At 46.7% G+C, this 16,556-nt stretch overlaps 1 protein-coding gene across 1 annotated transcript in view; it reads left to right on the top strand.

Moving 5' to 3' along the window:
* Positions 1-16,556, top strand: part of LOC137428992 (eukaryotic translation initiation factor 4B) — a 104,213-nt gene that overhangs the window by 44,769 nt on the left and 42,888 nt on the right. Inside the window, exons 6-7 of the mRNA XM_068118950.2 lie at positions 1,341-1,508; positions 13,022-13,150. Of these exons, the coding sequence (XP_067975051.2) occupies positions 1,341-1,508; positions 13,022-13,150 (297 nt within the window). The remainder of the gene's footprint in view (positions 1-1,340; positions 1,509-13,021; positions 13,151-16,556) is intronic.

Here is a 16,556-nt window from a genome sequence, read left to right as displayed (position 1 = left end):
AAAGGGGACCAACAAAAACAACAACAACCACGGTGCCCGAAAAAGGCCAAACCCCGCTTTGCGGGGGGAAATGGCCTCTAAAGGTGTTTTTTTTTCTATACAAATTTGCCTGTTTGTGCGTTCAAAATTGTTCAAAATTTGATGAACTGTTGAAACTCCTTTTTTTTTTTTTTTTTTTTTTTTTTAAATGCCTTTACAGCTGAGAGTCGGAGGCATTCTGTTTTTTGTCCCTTCCTGCATTGTTGGGGTTTTGCTTTTTGTTACCACAATAATTGTGAACCATTGAAGTAATTTCAACCAAACTTGGCACACATATGCACAAAAATACACAGATTAACTGATTTAATTTTAGGTTCAACAGATCAAGTTTCTTGTGCCCTTTGAAAATCATTTTTCAGACCATAACTAGTGAACAACATCTGATGTTGTCTGTCAAGCCCCCCCCCCCCCTCTCTCTCTCTCTCTCTCTCTCCCTCTTGTGAGCTATAATTGAGATCACATGTGACAGTGGGTTGCCATCGAACACAGGCGGAGGCACATCCATCAACGTGTTAGCATCAAATTTTATTTTCCAATTTATTATTGAGCTGATTTAATGCAGCTGCAGGAAACAATGAAGGATTGTTTGGAAAGTGCAGAATACCGATTCCATGCCTTTGTTCTCACCAATAATGAGCGAGTCTAGGTCAATGGACAAAAAGTTGGTATGGTATCGGACTTTATCGTGGAAATGCCCTGTGGCAATGTGCGTTACGGCTTGATCTGAACTCCATTGGCATAATCTTTGCAGCGAACCTAACCACATTCATTCCACATTCAAGTTTTGTGTTTGTGTGTCCATCATCATAGACGTAGTGAGTACCTGCAAGCTCTATGCAGATCCGAATTGGCATTCAGGGAGATGAAACGCATTGATGTTGGTGATTAGTTCGTACAGTATTCGGTATTGTACGGTGATTAAACAGAATGCGAGAATGCTTGACAAACTATGCTGCTCATTTTCTTGGATGTGACTCGGTAGGCATTCCAAATTGTGGTTGGGGAGGGGAGAGGCAGCGCATTGACTGTATTCTGAATTGTGAATCTGCTCTTGAGTGTGTCGGTGTGTCGTGATGAGAATACCATTAGTTAATGCATTGTAGAATCCCCTCCCCCATCCCCTCCAACCCTCACAATCTCCCTCCCAAGGCGGTTGTATTTGTGCAGTTAGTTTCTCTATGTGGTGGTTTTTTGCAACATTTTAAATTATTATTATTACTCGTATGTTCAAGCTCGATGATCATGATTCACCCATGAGTTTTAATAACCCCTCATCTTGTCCCACCCTTCCCCATGCACAGATCGTGAGGAGCGCTCATCCGCGTTCTCCCGGGATCGGGACCGCGATCGTGATCGTGACCGTGAGCGCTATCGGGATTCGGACTTGGCAGACTCTGATTGGCGCGCACGCCGCGACTCGCCTCAGCGATCTGAGGAAGGCCGTGACAACCGACGATTTGGCGGTGACAGTAAGTAGTGGACTCTTCAGTAGAAGATTGGGCTGGGCATACTCCATCCTGTGATCGGGTATAAACACTTCAATTTGAGATACTACAGGGTCTTGCTTTGGCAGAATTTATGGCATTACAAATGTTCGGTTTTTCTTTTTTCTTTTCACAAAAGCGGGGTTAAGCAATTAGCAAAATGTGGGGTTAAGCAATTGGCAAAAAATGGGGGTAAGCAATTGGCAAAAAGCAGGGTTAAGCAGTTAGCAAAAAGCTTTGTTAAGCAATTAGCAAAAAGCGGGGTTAAGCAATTGGCAAAAGGTGGGGTTAAGCAATTGGCAAAAAGCAGGGTTAAGCAATTAGCAAAGAGCGTGGTTAAGCAATTAGCAAAAAGCGGGGTTAAGCAATTAGCAAAAAGCGGGGGTAAGCAATTAGCAAAGAGCCAGGGTTAAGCACTTAGCAAAAAGCGGGGTTAAGCAATTAGCAAAAAGCGGGGTTAAGCAATTAGCAAAAAGCGGGGGTAAGCAATTAGCAAAAAGCAGGGTGAAGCAGTTAGCAAAAAGCGGGGTTAAGCAGTTAGCAAAAAGCGGGGTTAAGCAATTAGCAAAAGGTGGGGTTAAGCAATTAGCAAAAAGCTGGGTTAAGCAATTGGCAAAAAGCAAAAAGCAGGGTTAAGCAGTTAGCAAAGAGTGGGGTTAAGCAATTAGCAAAAAGCAGGGGTAAGCAATTAGCAAAAAGCGGGGGTAAGCAACTAGCAAAGAGCCAGGGTTAAGCAGTTAGCAAAAAGCGGGGGTAAGCAATTAGCAAAGAGCCAGGGTTAAGCAGTTAGCAAAAAGCGGGGTTAAGCAATTAGCAAAAAGCAGGGTTAAGCAATTAGCAAAAAGCGGGGGTTTAGCATTTGGTTCATGTCCTGTTTATCTTATTTTAGTTTGTGATGGAGGAACGGCTTATTTAAATCGAATGTTATATTTTGAACACGAATTGGAACGTGAATCCGAAGACAAATTTGCCGTTTCACCATACCTTGGCTCTGAATTCGTCCTGATAGCTCATGCGCAGAGAGGAATGAGATTATATTTTTATTCTGCGTGGCAGTAAAACAAAATAAAAAAATCATTCCAAACAGGAAACTTGCTGTTTTTAAGGACATTATAAAGGACACAAACAGGCACAAATAACTAATGTAATGTTTTAGACAGGGTGGTATTATAGACACTGGGGAAAATTGTGGTAAAACCTGGAATTATTTATTTATTTATGTATATGCTTTTAAGCCTTTTAAAATCTTTATTCAAAAATAATTATATGCATGAAGACTGTAGAACACAAATGGCCTTCGTAATACTGTCAAGTCCGTGGCCGATGAAGACGTGCCTTGGACAGATAGCCGAACGTTGCTTTAATTCGGGGGCGTATACCCGAACTTGGCGGGATTATCTTTCAGCAAGTGCAGGAAAGGCCCGAAGCCTTATCTGATCGGACCCACGGGGTTTTATTCCTCGAACCCACAAACGAGTAAACGGACACGACACACAAAAGTAAGATGCAACAAATAATGAATTTATTAAAATTAACGTGAACGATAAAATGGCAAAATAAATGTTGAGGTAAAAAACAAACAAACCTATAATTCCTAATTTGAAACGTCTCCACTCGGACACACAAAACACAAGGGAATGATAAAAGACAATGCCCCCCTTTTAGTTGGCACTCAGCTCTGGTCTTGACGAGCACTTGGTGGGGTCAACTCGAATCGACGCGTGGGAAATGCACAAGATGGTGCGAATCACCACACGGCACATTGGGCCGGCCGTGAAGCAATGGCAAAACGTCCTCCTAATCCAGTCGTTCCACACTCCACAAAGCTCCGATGAAGCTCCCCTCGCGATGCCGACTGCCCCGAACCGCTCTTGCTCAGTCTTTTCTTTACAAGCGCACACAAGCCAAAAAATGTGCCACCGCCCGCGACCAAGCCCAGAACCCGAGAGCGATGAAATGTGACCGCTTGCCACGAAGCCCAGCACACAGAGAGATAGAGAGAGGAGAGAGGAGATTGGTCTTCCGAAGAAGGAGAGCTATAAGGAGGTCATGCTGCCTGCCTGCTTTGGCCTTGGTGTTATCATCCTCCACCATTGCCTGTTGATGGTCCTGTTCGTCTCATCATATCTTCGTCGTCCTGCTCATCTCATCGCCTGCTCCGTGCCCATCCTCATCCCCTGCCCTGCTCCGTGCCCATCCTCTCAACCGCTGCCCCCAGAGATAAGTCGCCATTTTGTGTCCCTCGCCCCGTCTGTGCTTGTGACTTGACGCCTTCGTTTTTATCGGATTTATTTTACTTCATTGTATATAGTTATTATTGATTTCATTCTCCGTTTATTTGTTCGGGATTAAACCCGTTTGGTTTTATTCAAAGCTTTATCCCGGTGTGTACCCTGGTTAGAATAGGTACACCGCATCCCTGCGTGTCGTAAGAGGCGACTAAGAGGGTTGGCGTCAGGAAGGGCATCCGGCCATAACAACAAAACATTGCCTCAAAAAGAGAACCATGACAATTACAACTACATATGGGCAGGGTACAGCCCGAAGTGGAGATCGGTTTCTGAGGTTTGGGACATGGAATGTAGGGACAATGACAGGGAGATCAGGAGAAGTGGTGGAAGTATTGGTCAGAAGAAGAGTGGACATATGCTGTGTGCAAGAGACGAGATGGAAGGGAAGTGGTGTGAGAATGGTGAAGGGCAGGCAGGGACAGAAATACAAGTTTGTGTGGCAAGGGTGCCCAGAGGTCGTGAATGGTGTTGGTGTCCTGTTTTCTGAGGAGTTTGTAGGCAGTGTGGTGAGTGTGACTAGAGTGAGTGATAGGTTGATGATGGTGAAAATGATGATTGGAAAGCTCTTGGTGAACGTCATCTCGGGATATGCTCCGCAGGTTGGTCGGAGCGATGAATAGAAGGACAAGTTCTGGTGTGCGACAGAGAAGCTGATGGAAAACCTGAAAGATGAGGAAGTTGTTGTGGTAGAAGGAGACCTAAATGGACATGTGGGAAGGAGTATGGACGGTTTTGAGGGCGTTCATGGGGGTTACGGATATGGTGTGAGAAATGGAGAAGGTGAAAGGATTTTGGAGTTTGCTGATGGAGCTGATTTGTTGATTTGTAATATTCAGTTCCAGAAAGAGGATAATAAGCTTGTTACATACACGTCAGGTGGGTCGACGACAACCGTTGACTACCTGATGGTGCGTAGGCGAGATAGGGGCACCTCCGGGACACAAAGGTGATCCCGGGGGAGGAGGCTGTTTCACAGCACCACTTGGTTGTCTGTGACATAAGGGTGAAAGGTGCGAGGAGAGCTCGGCGGGTGAAGTACCAACCGAGAATGAAGGTGTGGAGGTTGAAAGAGGTGACAGTCGGGGAGGAATTAAAACAGAGCCTCAGTAGGGTAGAGGATGATGTGGTTGAGTTTGAACGTGGTTGGATGTCAATGAAAGATAGTCTGTTGGGAGCCGTTGGTGAGGTATGTGGATGGACAAAAGGACCACCGAGGCACTCGGAAACATGGTGGTGGGATGAGGAAGTTGGAAAGAGGATTGACGAGAAGAGGAAGAAGTTCAAGGAGTGGCAGAAGGCGAAGGGTACGGGAGCAGAAAAAGCAGAGCATGAAAGTTATGACAGCCAAGAAGGCTGCAAAGAAAAAGGTAGCAAAGGCGCAGGCGGCATGTAGGAAAATGTTCGGAGAACGCTTGGATTCGGAAGAGGGTCAGAGAGCGGTATTCAGGATTGCAAAGCAGATAGCGAAAGAGAGGTGTGATGTGATGGGGGTGAGTTGCTTGAAGGATGAAGCGGGACAAATCGTTGTAGTCCGTGGGCTGAGTAGGGTTTACATGCACCCCCGCCACAACTTAACTTCCCGGGTATGTCCATGTACCCCCCACCCTAGGGATTAGGAAAAACCATGTTAACAGAACAAAAACTCATTCCCAAGGTACCTCCCACGCATATTTTGATGTTACCCCCCCTGTGGCAGTGATTTCCGAAAATTAGGGGTAGGCGAAATTCAAATGGCCATAACTTTTTACCTCGTCATCCTATGGTTGCATATGACCCCTCAAAATGTTTGTCCTGGGACACTCTTTACAATGATATGTGTTATATGCAAATGAGGTCACTAGAGGTCAAACTATGAGGGAATGAGTTTTTTTCTGTTAACATGGTTTTTCCTAACCCCTAGGGTGGGGGGTACATGGACATACCCGGGAAGTTAAGTTGTGGGGGCGGTGCATGTAAACCCTACTCAGCCCACGGACTATTGTGGACCCAGATGGAATTAAAGGAATATGGAAAAGCTATATGGAAATGCTGTTGAATACAGAGAATGAATGGGATGGCAACATAGAGAGTAACCCAGTTTTTGGGCCGGCAGAGAAGATAACTGAGAAGGAAGTTGAGGAAGCGATAAGAGCAATGAAGAGTAGAAAAGCGGGAGGGCCGACGGGAGTTGTGGGAGATATGTTGAAGGCAGCAGGAAGTTGGGGTGTGAAGAGAATGGCAGAGATCTGTAATCTGGTGGTGAAAGAAGGTCGCATTCCAGTGGGTTGGGAACTGAGTACCCTCGTCCCTCTATACAAGGGGAAAGGTGACCCTCTGGAGTGTGGCTCGTACCGAGCGATAAAGTTATTGGAGCATGGAATGAAGGTATTGGAAAGGGTGTTGGAGAGGAGGACAAGGAAGAAGGTGAAGATCGACGAAATGCAGTTTGGATTTATGCCAGGAAGAGGAACAACAGACGCGCTCTTTATTGTGAGGCAGTTGCAGGAGAAGTACATGGAGAAGAGGAAGAAGTTGTTTCTTGGGTTTGTTGATCTGGAGAAAGCATTCGATAGGGTTCCACACAAAGTATTGACATAGGCATTGAGGAAGTTCGGAGTGGAGGAATGGTTGATCAGAGTAGTGATGGCAATGTCTAGTAGTCTGGCAATGATCAGATCAGAGTAGTCTGGCATTTCACTCAGGCCAACTGGCACGGTCTTCAAGCAGCCATCAATCATCTGGACTGGTCTCCCATCTCTACCGCCTCTGACATCAACTCATCCTGGGAATTCTTTCAAAGTAAATTGCTCTCTCTCATGCACAGATTTATACCATCTCGTCTTCAGTTGTCATACCCTTCCTCCCGTCCATGGTACACGGAATCTTGTGGTGAGGCTGTTGCCCTGAAACAACTTGCTTTCGTCTCCTGGAAAGCAAATCCAACGGAAGGAAATCTCATTTCCTTTCACAAAGCCCGAAACAAGTGTGTGTCCACCCTCAGGAGAGCCAGGAAACAATATCTCACCATTCTCAAGACCGAACTCTCTTATCTGTCTCCCTCTTCCAAATCCTGGTGGCGTCTGGTCAAATCTGTTTCTGGTGTTTGTTCCCCCTCCATCCCCTCCCTCACCTCAAACGGCTTAACGGCTGACTCCGCACGTGAAAAAGCTGAATGCCTCAACTCTGTGTTTGCCTCTAAATCTTGTGTCCCAAACCCATCCCTCTCTGTACCCACCGTACCCAGTCGTACCCAGCTGCTCCTGGACTCTGTGTCCTTTCCTCCCGACAAGGTGGAAAAGTTTCTGGCAACCCTCGACTCTGATTCTGCAACTGGTCCTGACGGCATCAGCCCACGGGTCCTAAAATCATGTGCTTCTGCACTTTCACTCCCTCTTTCTGTTCTCTTCACCCTCTCTTTTGCTCAAGGTCATCTGCCATCTGCTTGGAAATCAGCCAACATCACCGCTTTGCACAAAAAAGGTGCAAAAACAGATCCCAGCAACTACAGACCAATCAGCCTTCTCCCAATTATCAGCAAAGTCATGGAATCCATCATTGCTTCAGATATTAAATCTTTCCTCTTCTCCAATGGCTTGATCTCTGATCATCAATTTGGTTTCAGACCTGGTCACTCTACTCTGGACATGCTGCTTCTGCTTTCTCAACAATGGATGGAGGTCCTCAACGCCAAACAGGAAATTAGAGCTGTCTCCCTTGACATTTCACGTGCCTTCGATACGGTCTGGCACCCTGCTCTGCTCTCCAAACTCTCCTCCTTTGGTATCCATGGAAATCTCCACGCATGGCTGGCGGACTTCCTCTCTGGTCGTAGTCAACGTGTGGCCCTGAATGGGTTTCTCTCATCTCCTCTTCCTGTTCAGGCTGGAGTTCCCCAAGGTAGTGTTCTGGGCCCTGTGCTTTTTCTGGTCTTCATCAATGATCTCTCTGACTCTCTTGAAAATCCTCTCTATCTCTTTGCTGACGACTCTACTCTCTGTCGCTCCATTCCTCATCCCTCAGATCGGCAGTCTGCAGCCTCCTCACTCTCTGCAGACCTGGACAAAATCACAGACTGGTCAAACAAGTGGAACATGTCTTTCAATCCTGACAAATCTCACACTCTTACAATGTCTCTCCGAAAGGACCGACTGGACAACCCTCCCATCTACTTTCTCAACAATCCTCTCCAAGAAGTTCTGTCGCTCAAGCTTTTGGGTCTCACTATCTGCCATGATCTTTCTTGGGAAAACCACATTTCCAAGCTGGCCTCCAAAGCCAGTCGCCGACTGGGCATCCTCCGTCGTGCGAAGTCCTTCCTTGGCACACCTGAGCTCCTCACCACATACAAGGCTTTCATCCGCAGCTCAATGGAATACTGTTCCCCCCTCTGGGCTGGTGCTCCTGCCTCACACCTTGCTCGGCTTCACGCTGTTGAGGCCAAAGCTTTCAGAATCATTGGAATCTCCTGCGATGTAGTCAACGCCGAGGGCCTTTCACTCACTCACCGCAGGCAGGTTGGTGGTCTTTCTGTCTTCTACCGACTCCTCTCCGGCCTTGCTCCCCCAGCTCTCTCTGTGCTCTGTCCCCCCAATATTCCTTCAGGTCGCACAAGATCTGCCTGCAACCCTCTTCTGGTTAAACTGCCAAAGTCGAGGCTCTCTGCTCACCTTCACTCTTTCATTCCCCTTTTCTCCCGCCTCTGGAACAAACTCCCCCACTCCCTTCAATCCCACTCCTCCCTCCAGGTCTTTAAAACAGCTGTTCACCACCATCTCTTATCTTCCCCCATCGAAAACCTTGATCTTTTCTACCCCCGGTAATTCACCCCAGAGTCCTTGCAGTGTTCATATGTTTTAATCCTCTCCCACCTCCCCCCAAGTCCTCCCGATGTCCCTGCTCTCAAATGTTGTGTTTGTGTCCTTCCCCCTCTCTTTTGTGTCCTTCCCCCTCTCTCCCCATCTTGTCTACCGCTCCCCTTGTTTTTTGTGTTTAGTGTGTCGGTTTGTCTTTTTGTGTGATTAATGTTAGCTCTTTCACGAGCCTCGATCTTGTATACAAAAAAAAAAAAAAAAAAAAAAAACAACAAAAAAAAAAACAACAAAAAAAAAAATGTACAAAAGATCGTGCACAGCTGGATGGACGAAGGACGGGAACAGTGGTGAGTTTGAGGTGAAGGTGGGAGTGCATCTGGGGTCGGTACTAAGTCCCCTACTATTTGCAGCTGTGATGGAGGTGCTGGCTCAGAACGTAAAGGAGCGTTTACCATGGGAGTTGTTGTATGCAGATGATCTGGTGTTGATTGCGGAAAGTATGGATGGATTGAAGGAAAAGATGAACAAGTGGAAGGAATGTATGGAGACAAAAGGTCTGAAGGTGAATATGGGAAAGACGAATGTGATGGCAAGTGGTAAAGCATGTGGTGAGGTGGAAAGACCTGGGAAGTGGCCATGTGCTGTGTGCAGCAAGGGTGTCGGAGTGAACTCAATTCATTGTACAATGTGCGCTGAGTGGGTTCATCAAAAATGTCGTGGTCTGAGAGGGTCATTAGCCAGTGTGGCATCTACATTCAAATGCAAGGTGTGCACAGAGGGAGCTGCAGATGGAGGAAATGTTGAGTTGGATCTTGGAGACGGCGTGAAGCTGGAAGGTGTGAAAACATTTTGCTACCTCGGAGACATGCTGAATGGAGAAGGTGGATCAGACTCGGCAACGTTTGCTGGAGTGAGATGTGCATGGAAGAAGTTTCAGGAACTGAGTGGCGTGCTGACGAGGAGGGGAGTGTCGTTGAAGCTGAAGGGAAAGGTGTATGCTGCATGTGTGAGAAGTGTTATGATTTATGGGAGCGAGACATGGGTAATGAACGTAGGGCAGCAACGAAGGCTGGAAAGGGTGGAAATGCGAATGGTTCGTTGGATGTGCGGAGTGTCGTTGAGAGAGAGGAAGACAAAAGATGTTTGTGAAAGATGATGGGAATAGAGCCTGTGATTGATGCTGTGAAGAGGAACAGGTTGAGATGGTTTGGTCATGTGTTGAGGAAGGATGAAAGTGACTGGTTGAGAAGAGTGATGGAAATGAATGTAGAAGGAAGTAGAGGACGGGGAAGACCGAGAAAGACTTGGCCAAAGATGATGAAAGAAGAAATGCGGGCAAGGGGGTTAACAAGGAGAGATGCAGAAAATAGGGCAAAATGGAGAAGATTGTCATGGGGACCGCAAGGCTAACCCCCGCTCTCGCACGGAAAATGGCCTTAAAATGCATGTTGTTGTTGTTGTTGCTGTGTATCTATTCACACTCAATACCCCATAATGACAAAGAGAAAACAGGATTTTAGAAAGTTTTGCAAATTTATTAAAAATAAAAAACTGAAATATCACATTGACATAAGTATTCATACCCTTTGCTATGACACTTGAAATGTATCTCAGGTGCCTCCAATTTCTCTTGATCATCTTTGAGATGTTTCTACACCTTGATTGGAGTCCACCTATGGTAAATTCAATTGATTGGACATGATTTGGAAAGGCACACACCTGTCTATATAAGGTCGCACAGTTGACAATGCATATCGGAGCAAAAACCAAGCCATGAGGTCGATGCTTGCAGAGCTCAGAGACAGGATTGTGTCGAGGCACAGATCTGGGGAAGCCGACAATAAAAATTCTGCTGCATTGGAGGTTCCCAAGAGCACAGTGGCCTCCATAATTGTCCCCCGTCGCACCGCGGAGCGAAATGGTTTGGTTTTCGCGTGCGTGCGGGTGTACGTGTGTGCGTAAGCGAAGGACCGCATTCGAATTTGGTGTGTGGATGCAACCCACGTCAAAATCCAAGATGGCCGCCGCCATGTATGTCTGATGCCATGTATGTGAACCTTGTGAGTGGAATATCTTGAAAAATAAGCGAAGTACCAACTTCTAATCTGGTGTGTGGGTGTATCTAGGCATAAGGAAGAACCCTATTGAAAATTGGGTCGCCACGTCAAAATCCAAGATGGCCACCACCATATATATGTCTGAACTTTGTGAGCAAAATATCTTGGAAAAATAAACGAACTACTAACTTCTAATCTGGTGTGTGGGTGTATCTAGGCATAAGGAATAAGGCTATTGAAAATTGGGTCGCCACGTCAAAATCCAAGATGGCCGCCGCCATGTGTCTGAACCTTGTGAGCGGAATATCTTACAATAAGCGAAGTACCAACTTCTAATCTAGTGTGTTCGTGTATCGAGGCATAAGGAAGAACGCTATTGAAAATTGGGTCGCCACGTCAAAATCCAAGATGGCCACCACCATATATATGTCTGAACCTTGTGAGCAAAATATCATGTCATAGCATGTTTTCTGCGTCTTCCACTTTGTCAACTCACATCACTTCCCCGACGGGGGACCTCGGCGTAATGCTTGTTCTTAAATGGAAGAAGTTTGGAACAACCAGGACTCTTCCTCGAGCTGGCCGCCCGGCCAAACTGAGCAATCGGGGGAGAAGGGCCTTGGTAATAGAGGTGATCAAGAACCCGATGGTCACTCTGGCTGAGCTCCAGAGATCCTGTGTGGAGATGGTAGAAACTTCCAGAAGGACAACCATCACTGCAACACTCCACCGATCTGGGCTTCATGGCAGAGTGGCCAGACGGAAGCCTCTCCTCAGTGAAAGACACATGAAAGCCCGCTTGGAGTTTGCAAAAACATACCGAAAGGACTCTCAGACTGTGAGAAACAAGATTCTGTGAGAATGGTGATGCAGGGCAAACTTTAGTCTTGCCCTGATGTTCTTTCTGGACAGCAAAGGTTTCCTACTGGCACACCTCCCATGTTGATCAAATTTGTGCAGCCTCTTTCTCATGGTAGACTTGTGCACTTTGACATCAACAGTGGCAAGAGCTATCTGTAGGTCCCGTGATGACATTCTGGGGTTCTTGGAGACTTCTTTCAGCATCTTGCGGTCTGCTCTCGGGCTGAACTTGTTGGGGCGGCCTGGCCTGAACAAGTTGGCAGTTGTTTGGAATCTTCTCCACTTGTAGATGATCTTCCGGACAGTCGAAGGATTTATTTCAAATTGTTTGGAGATCTTTTGAAATCCCTTCCCAGACTCGTAGGCATCTCTAACCTTCTTTCTGAAGGCCCCAGAGAGCTCTTTTGATCAAGGCATGGTGACGCCACACTCTTCAACAACAAAGAGCAAACCAAACTAAATGTCTGAGGTTTAAATAGGACAGGTTCCTCCAAGATCCTCTCTAATGATGTTCTAATCATTTGCACCTGAGCTGGTGCACCTGATTCTAATTTTAGGTATTTGAATGATCGTTTTTTTAAAGGCCATTTTTGGTATTTGAAGTAGTGATAAATGTAGGGGTGTACTTACTTTTTCCACACGCGAAATTTGCATTTATGTTTATTTAAATTATACAATGGACTTCAAAATGTAAATGTTTCATGATATTTGTTATATTATATCACCTTTATCTATCAATATTGTTGAAATGAAGATCAAATAGCTGTATGTTGAAATATGTTGAAAAAGTCAAAACTTTACATGGGGTGTACTTACTTTTTCATGTGACTGTGAAAAATGAATGAATGAATGCTCGTTTTAAGGCCATTTTCCCCGCTAGAGCAGGGGTTAGCCTTGCGGGCCCCATGACAATCATGGTTCCCTGTTTGAGGCAATGTTTTTATGGCCGGATGCCCTTCCTGGCGCCAACCCTAAGTCTCCTCCTACGATGCGCAGGGATACGGTGTACCTATTCTAAACCGGGGTACACACCGGGATCATTCATCCCAGCAAGCAGGTACTCAATTTCCCGATCTCGGAAGGATGACAGGCTGAGTCAACCCCCCTGGTGTTTTTTAATTTAGCGATCGACCGGGATTCGGACCCAGGATTCTGGGATCCCAAGCTGGCACCCTAACCGCTAAGCCAACACCAGGTTTCACGTGACTGTATGTGACTGAATCGGGTGAATGGCTGATTATGGACGGGCCGCAATAGTAGTGTTTAGTTCATGATGGGAGGGTAAGAGGCGACTAAGGGTTGGCGTCAGGAAGGGCATCCGGCCATAAAAAAAACTTTGCCTCAAAAAGGGAACCATGATTGTCATGGGGCCTGCAAGGCTAACCCACGTTCTAGCAGGGTAAATGGCCTTAAAAAAAGGGAATTTTATTGATTGATGCTGATAAGGACTTCTGTTGATTGCTTTCCCTTTTTCTTTTTTCTTTTTCCCTCCTCGCAAGAGTACGACGGAGGGAGGGACCGGGACCGAGATGGGTCTTTTGGACAACGGCGTGGATATTCTGATGTTGCGGATTGGGGACGTGATCGTGATCGTGGTGTGGCAGATGGTGTGGGAGACAGAGACCGGGGTGAGCATGGTTCGGCCCGATGGGGGATATTAGCCCAAGCCCTAACCTCATGGTCAGCCACATTATTGTGCCTGTTATTATTATTCCACATTTTGAGTGAGTAGAAGCCCTTTGAAACTTTATGCAAACAAATGTCTGAATGAGATTAATACTGCCTGAAGTTGATTCACAAAGAAAAACATTATTGATAAAAGGAATAAAAGCTAATTACCCCTTAAATTGATCATTCGGATTTTGATGATTCCACTTCGGATTGGAGTCAAAGATTGTCCCCCAATCAGGAAGTAAGAATGATCCAGTGCCACTGCAACACAGATGATGGTCTCTTCTTATTTTGTATGTCTGCCATCTTTTTCCCAGCAGTGAGTGAGCTTCCCGATGCCATTGTAATAGTAGAGGGGTCAATATACGAAAAAAACTCACCTAACCCCAAAAAATTTGTTCCAAAAGGTTTTTCAATGGATTCTGGTACCATTGGGCATGTTAAATAACATACTAAAAATCTAGTAACATCTGACTTACGGAAAAGGGTCATTTTCAAGATGGCGTCCAAGATGGCCGCCGGGAGCTTAAAATGGCCATATCTCAATTATTATTCAACCTAGAAAGGTGGTTTTGGTGTCTAACCCTAAGTTTTAGGGCCCAAGGAATCCAATTGAATCAATAAAATTACCATCAGTTAATTATTTATTGACAAGTCCAAGATGGCATCCCAAGGTGACATCCTGATCCACTAAAATGGCTCTGTCGAATAGTAGTCAACCTAGAGAGATATTTTCAGTGTGTATACCTAGGTTTAAGGCACCCAGGAAATCATCAAAATTACTTAAATAAGCACAAAGTAATCAGGTAATCCAGTAAGCCAGGTTTACCAGCCCATTAGGCATTTATTGTCTTATACAGTTAGTCGCTATTCATCGTCATCCTCCGACTCCTCTGGAAGAAACTTGTTTTGTGGATTGTCACATTCTTCAAGTTTGCACGGTCCACAGGCAGTACATGGTAGTCCATATTGTCTACAAGAGCAGCGGAGTGTCTTGCAGGCAGTGGAGCAGTTATAATGAATGACCTTCAAGACACTGTCTGGAGCAGCGTTCATTCTTGACATAAGTTGACTTCAAATTGACAAACTCAAATTGACTCAAATTGACTTCCGGGTTCGGTTGCGAGAGGACGCTGGCGTTGCATATTCGCCGCTTCTCCGACTGGATGGATGTACAGGGTCTGCTTCTACTTTTCTGACCTGACATCTCACACCTGTCCTGCCTTTTCACACCCGCACGTGCCGCGTGTTCTCCGGCTGGATAACGGAATCTGCTTTTGATGGTACGGAATACGGAATCGAAAGGCCCGCTCCCGTTGTTTGTGGCCGTGGCCTTGTTTGCCGGTGGCCTTGTGGTCTTGGTGGCCTTGTGGCCTTGTTTGCCGCTGTGGTCTTGATTAGCGGCTGCAGTCGTTTGCCGCTGCGTTTGCCGCTGCGTTTGCCGCTTTGCCTCCTCGACCTTGGCCTCGTACTCGTCCCTTCGCTCCTGCCTGGCATGGCTCTGAAGTACTCCGCCGCAAGGCTTCTTCTGCTCAATACCCGCTCCACCCCATCATGCATCTCTGCCATCAAATCAAATGGACTCCTCCGACGACCCAGGTACATTCACCGTGGCTCCGGTCGCAAGTTTGTTTATTTGCAATCAGGTCACTCCATCCCCGTCCTCTGGTCGGCTCAGCGCACTCTCACTCTTCGTCCCAGCGCACCTGGTCACAGCAACCCACACGATCGCACCTCTTGCCTACGAACCCTGGCTAAATCACCTGAATTCATCCCTGCTGTTCAAAACAACATCAAGCTCACCCTGTTCAACACCCGGTCCCTCAACAATAAATGCCTCATCCTGAACGAATACATCCTGGATAACAAACTGGACTTTCTCTGTCTCACCGAAACCTGGCAACAACCTCTGGACTACTACACACTCAACCTCACCACACCCAATGGATATTCCTACGTCAATAAACCACGCTCGGAGGGCCGAGGTGGTGGAATTGCCGTTATCCACCGTCAAGACATCAAGACCAACCTCATCTCCATCTCATCTGCTCCATCATTTGAACACCTGGCTTTAAAACTCTCTGGTCACACGCAGTCAGTCATGGCTGTCGTCTACCGCCCTCCCAAACCACACCCATCATTCCTGTCTGACTTCTCCTACTTTCTGACCCAGCTATGTTCCCTCTCCCCCTCAATCCTCCTCCTTGGTGATTTCAATATCCACATGGACTCCACTGACTCCACAATAACCACTGACTTCACTGATTTACTCACCTGCTTTAACCTCACTCAACATGTCGACTTTCCTACCCATATCCGTGGTCACATTTTGGACCTTGTCTGCTCCACTGGATTAAATTTGCACCATCTCTATGGCTCCGACCTCACCCTCTCTGACCACTTAGCCATCACTCTGACCATCAACATCCCCGCCCCAACACCAAGGCATTATCGCACAATCAACTTCCGTAAGCTAAACGCTCTTTCACCTACCTCATTCTCATCCACCCTCTCTGAAAAAATGTCCACTTCTCCCTTCATTGACCTCCACACCCCTTCCGACCTCACTGACTACTACAACCACACTCTCTCCTCCTGCCTTGACCAGCTTGCGCCTGTAAAAACCAAAACAGTTTCTTTCACCCATTCTGCTCCCTGGTTTACCCCTGAACTCCACCTGATGAAAACTCGTGCTCGCCAACTTGAAAGACTCCGCAATAAAACGGGTCTCACAGTTCACTCCCAAGCCTACAAGGACCACATACAACACTACAAAGATGCCCTCTCCCGCGCCCGCTCTGCCTACTACTCTCAAATTATCCACTCTGGCTCCGGAAACCCAAAAGCACTCTTCTCGACAATAAACAAACTCCTCCGCCCCCTGAACACCACCACCCAGTCATTCACAGTAGACAACTGCATCTCCTTCCTCTCTTTCTTCCAACGCAAAATTGACAACATCTACAACAGCTTGACCACCGCCGCACCCGCTCCCCCTCCAACCACCTGCCCCCCCTTGTCCTGCCATCCCCTGTCTCGGTTCTCCCCAATCTCTCCTACTGACCTCTCTGAACTCCTCATAGGAATGAAAACTGCCACCTGCACTCTTGACCCCATCCCCTCCAGCTTTGTCAAAGCCTCCCTCCCTGCTCTCTCTCCACTTATCATTGCAACAATAAACTCCTCCCTGTCTACAGGCATCGTCCCACCTTCCCTCAAAATTGCTGCTGTTACCCCCATTCTAAAAAAACCTGGTCTAAACCCTGACACCCTAAACAACTTCAGACCCATCTCCAACCTACCCTTTCTGTCAAAAGTTTTGGAACGCGCTGTAGCCACTCAACTCAAACATCATCTCTCTGC

Source organism: Myxine glutinosa, chromosome 6 (genome assembly GCF_964187855.1).
Source record: "Myxine glutinosa chromosome 6, kmMyxGlut1.1, whole genome shotgun sequence".
NCBI classification, from domain to species: Eukaryota; Metazoa; Chordata; class Myxini; order Myxiniformes; family Myxinidae; genus Myxine; species Myxine glutinosa.
Note: the sequence above shows the minus strand (reverse complement) of the source record. Positions and strands in the feature narration are given on the sequence as shown.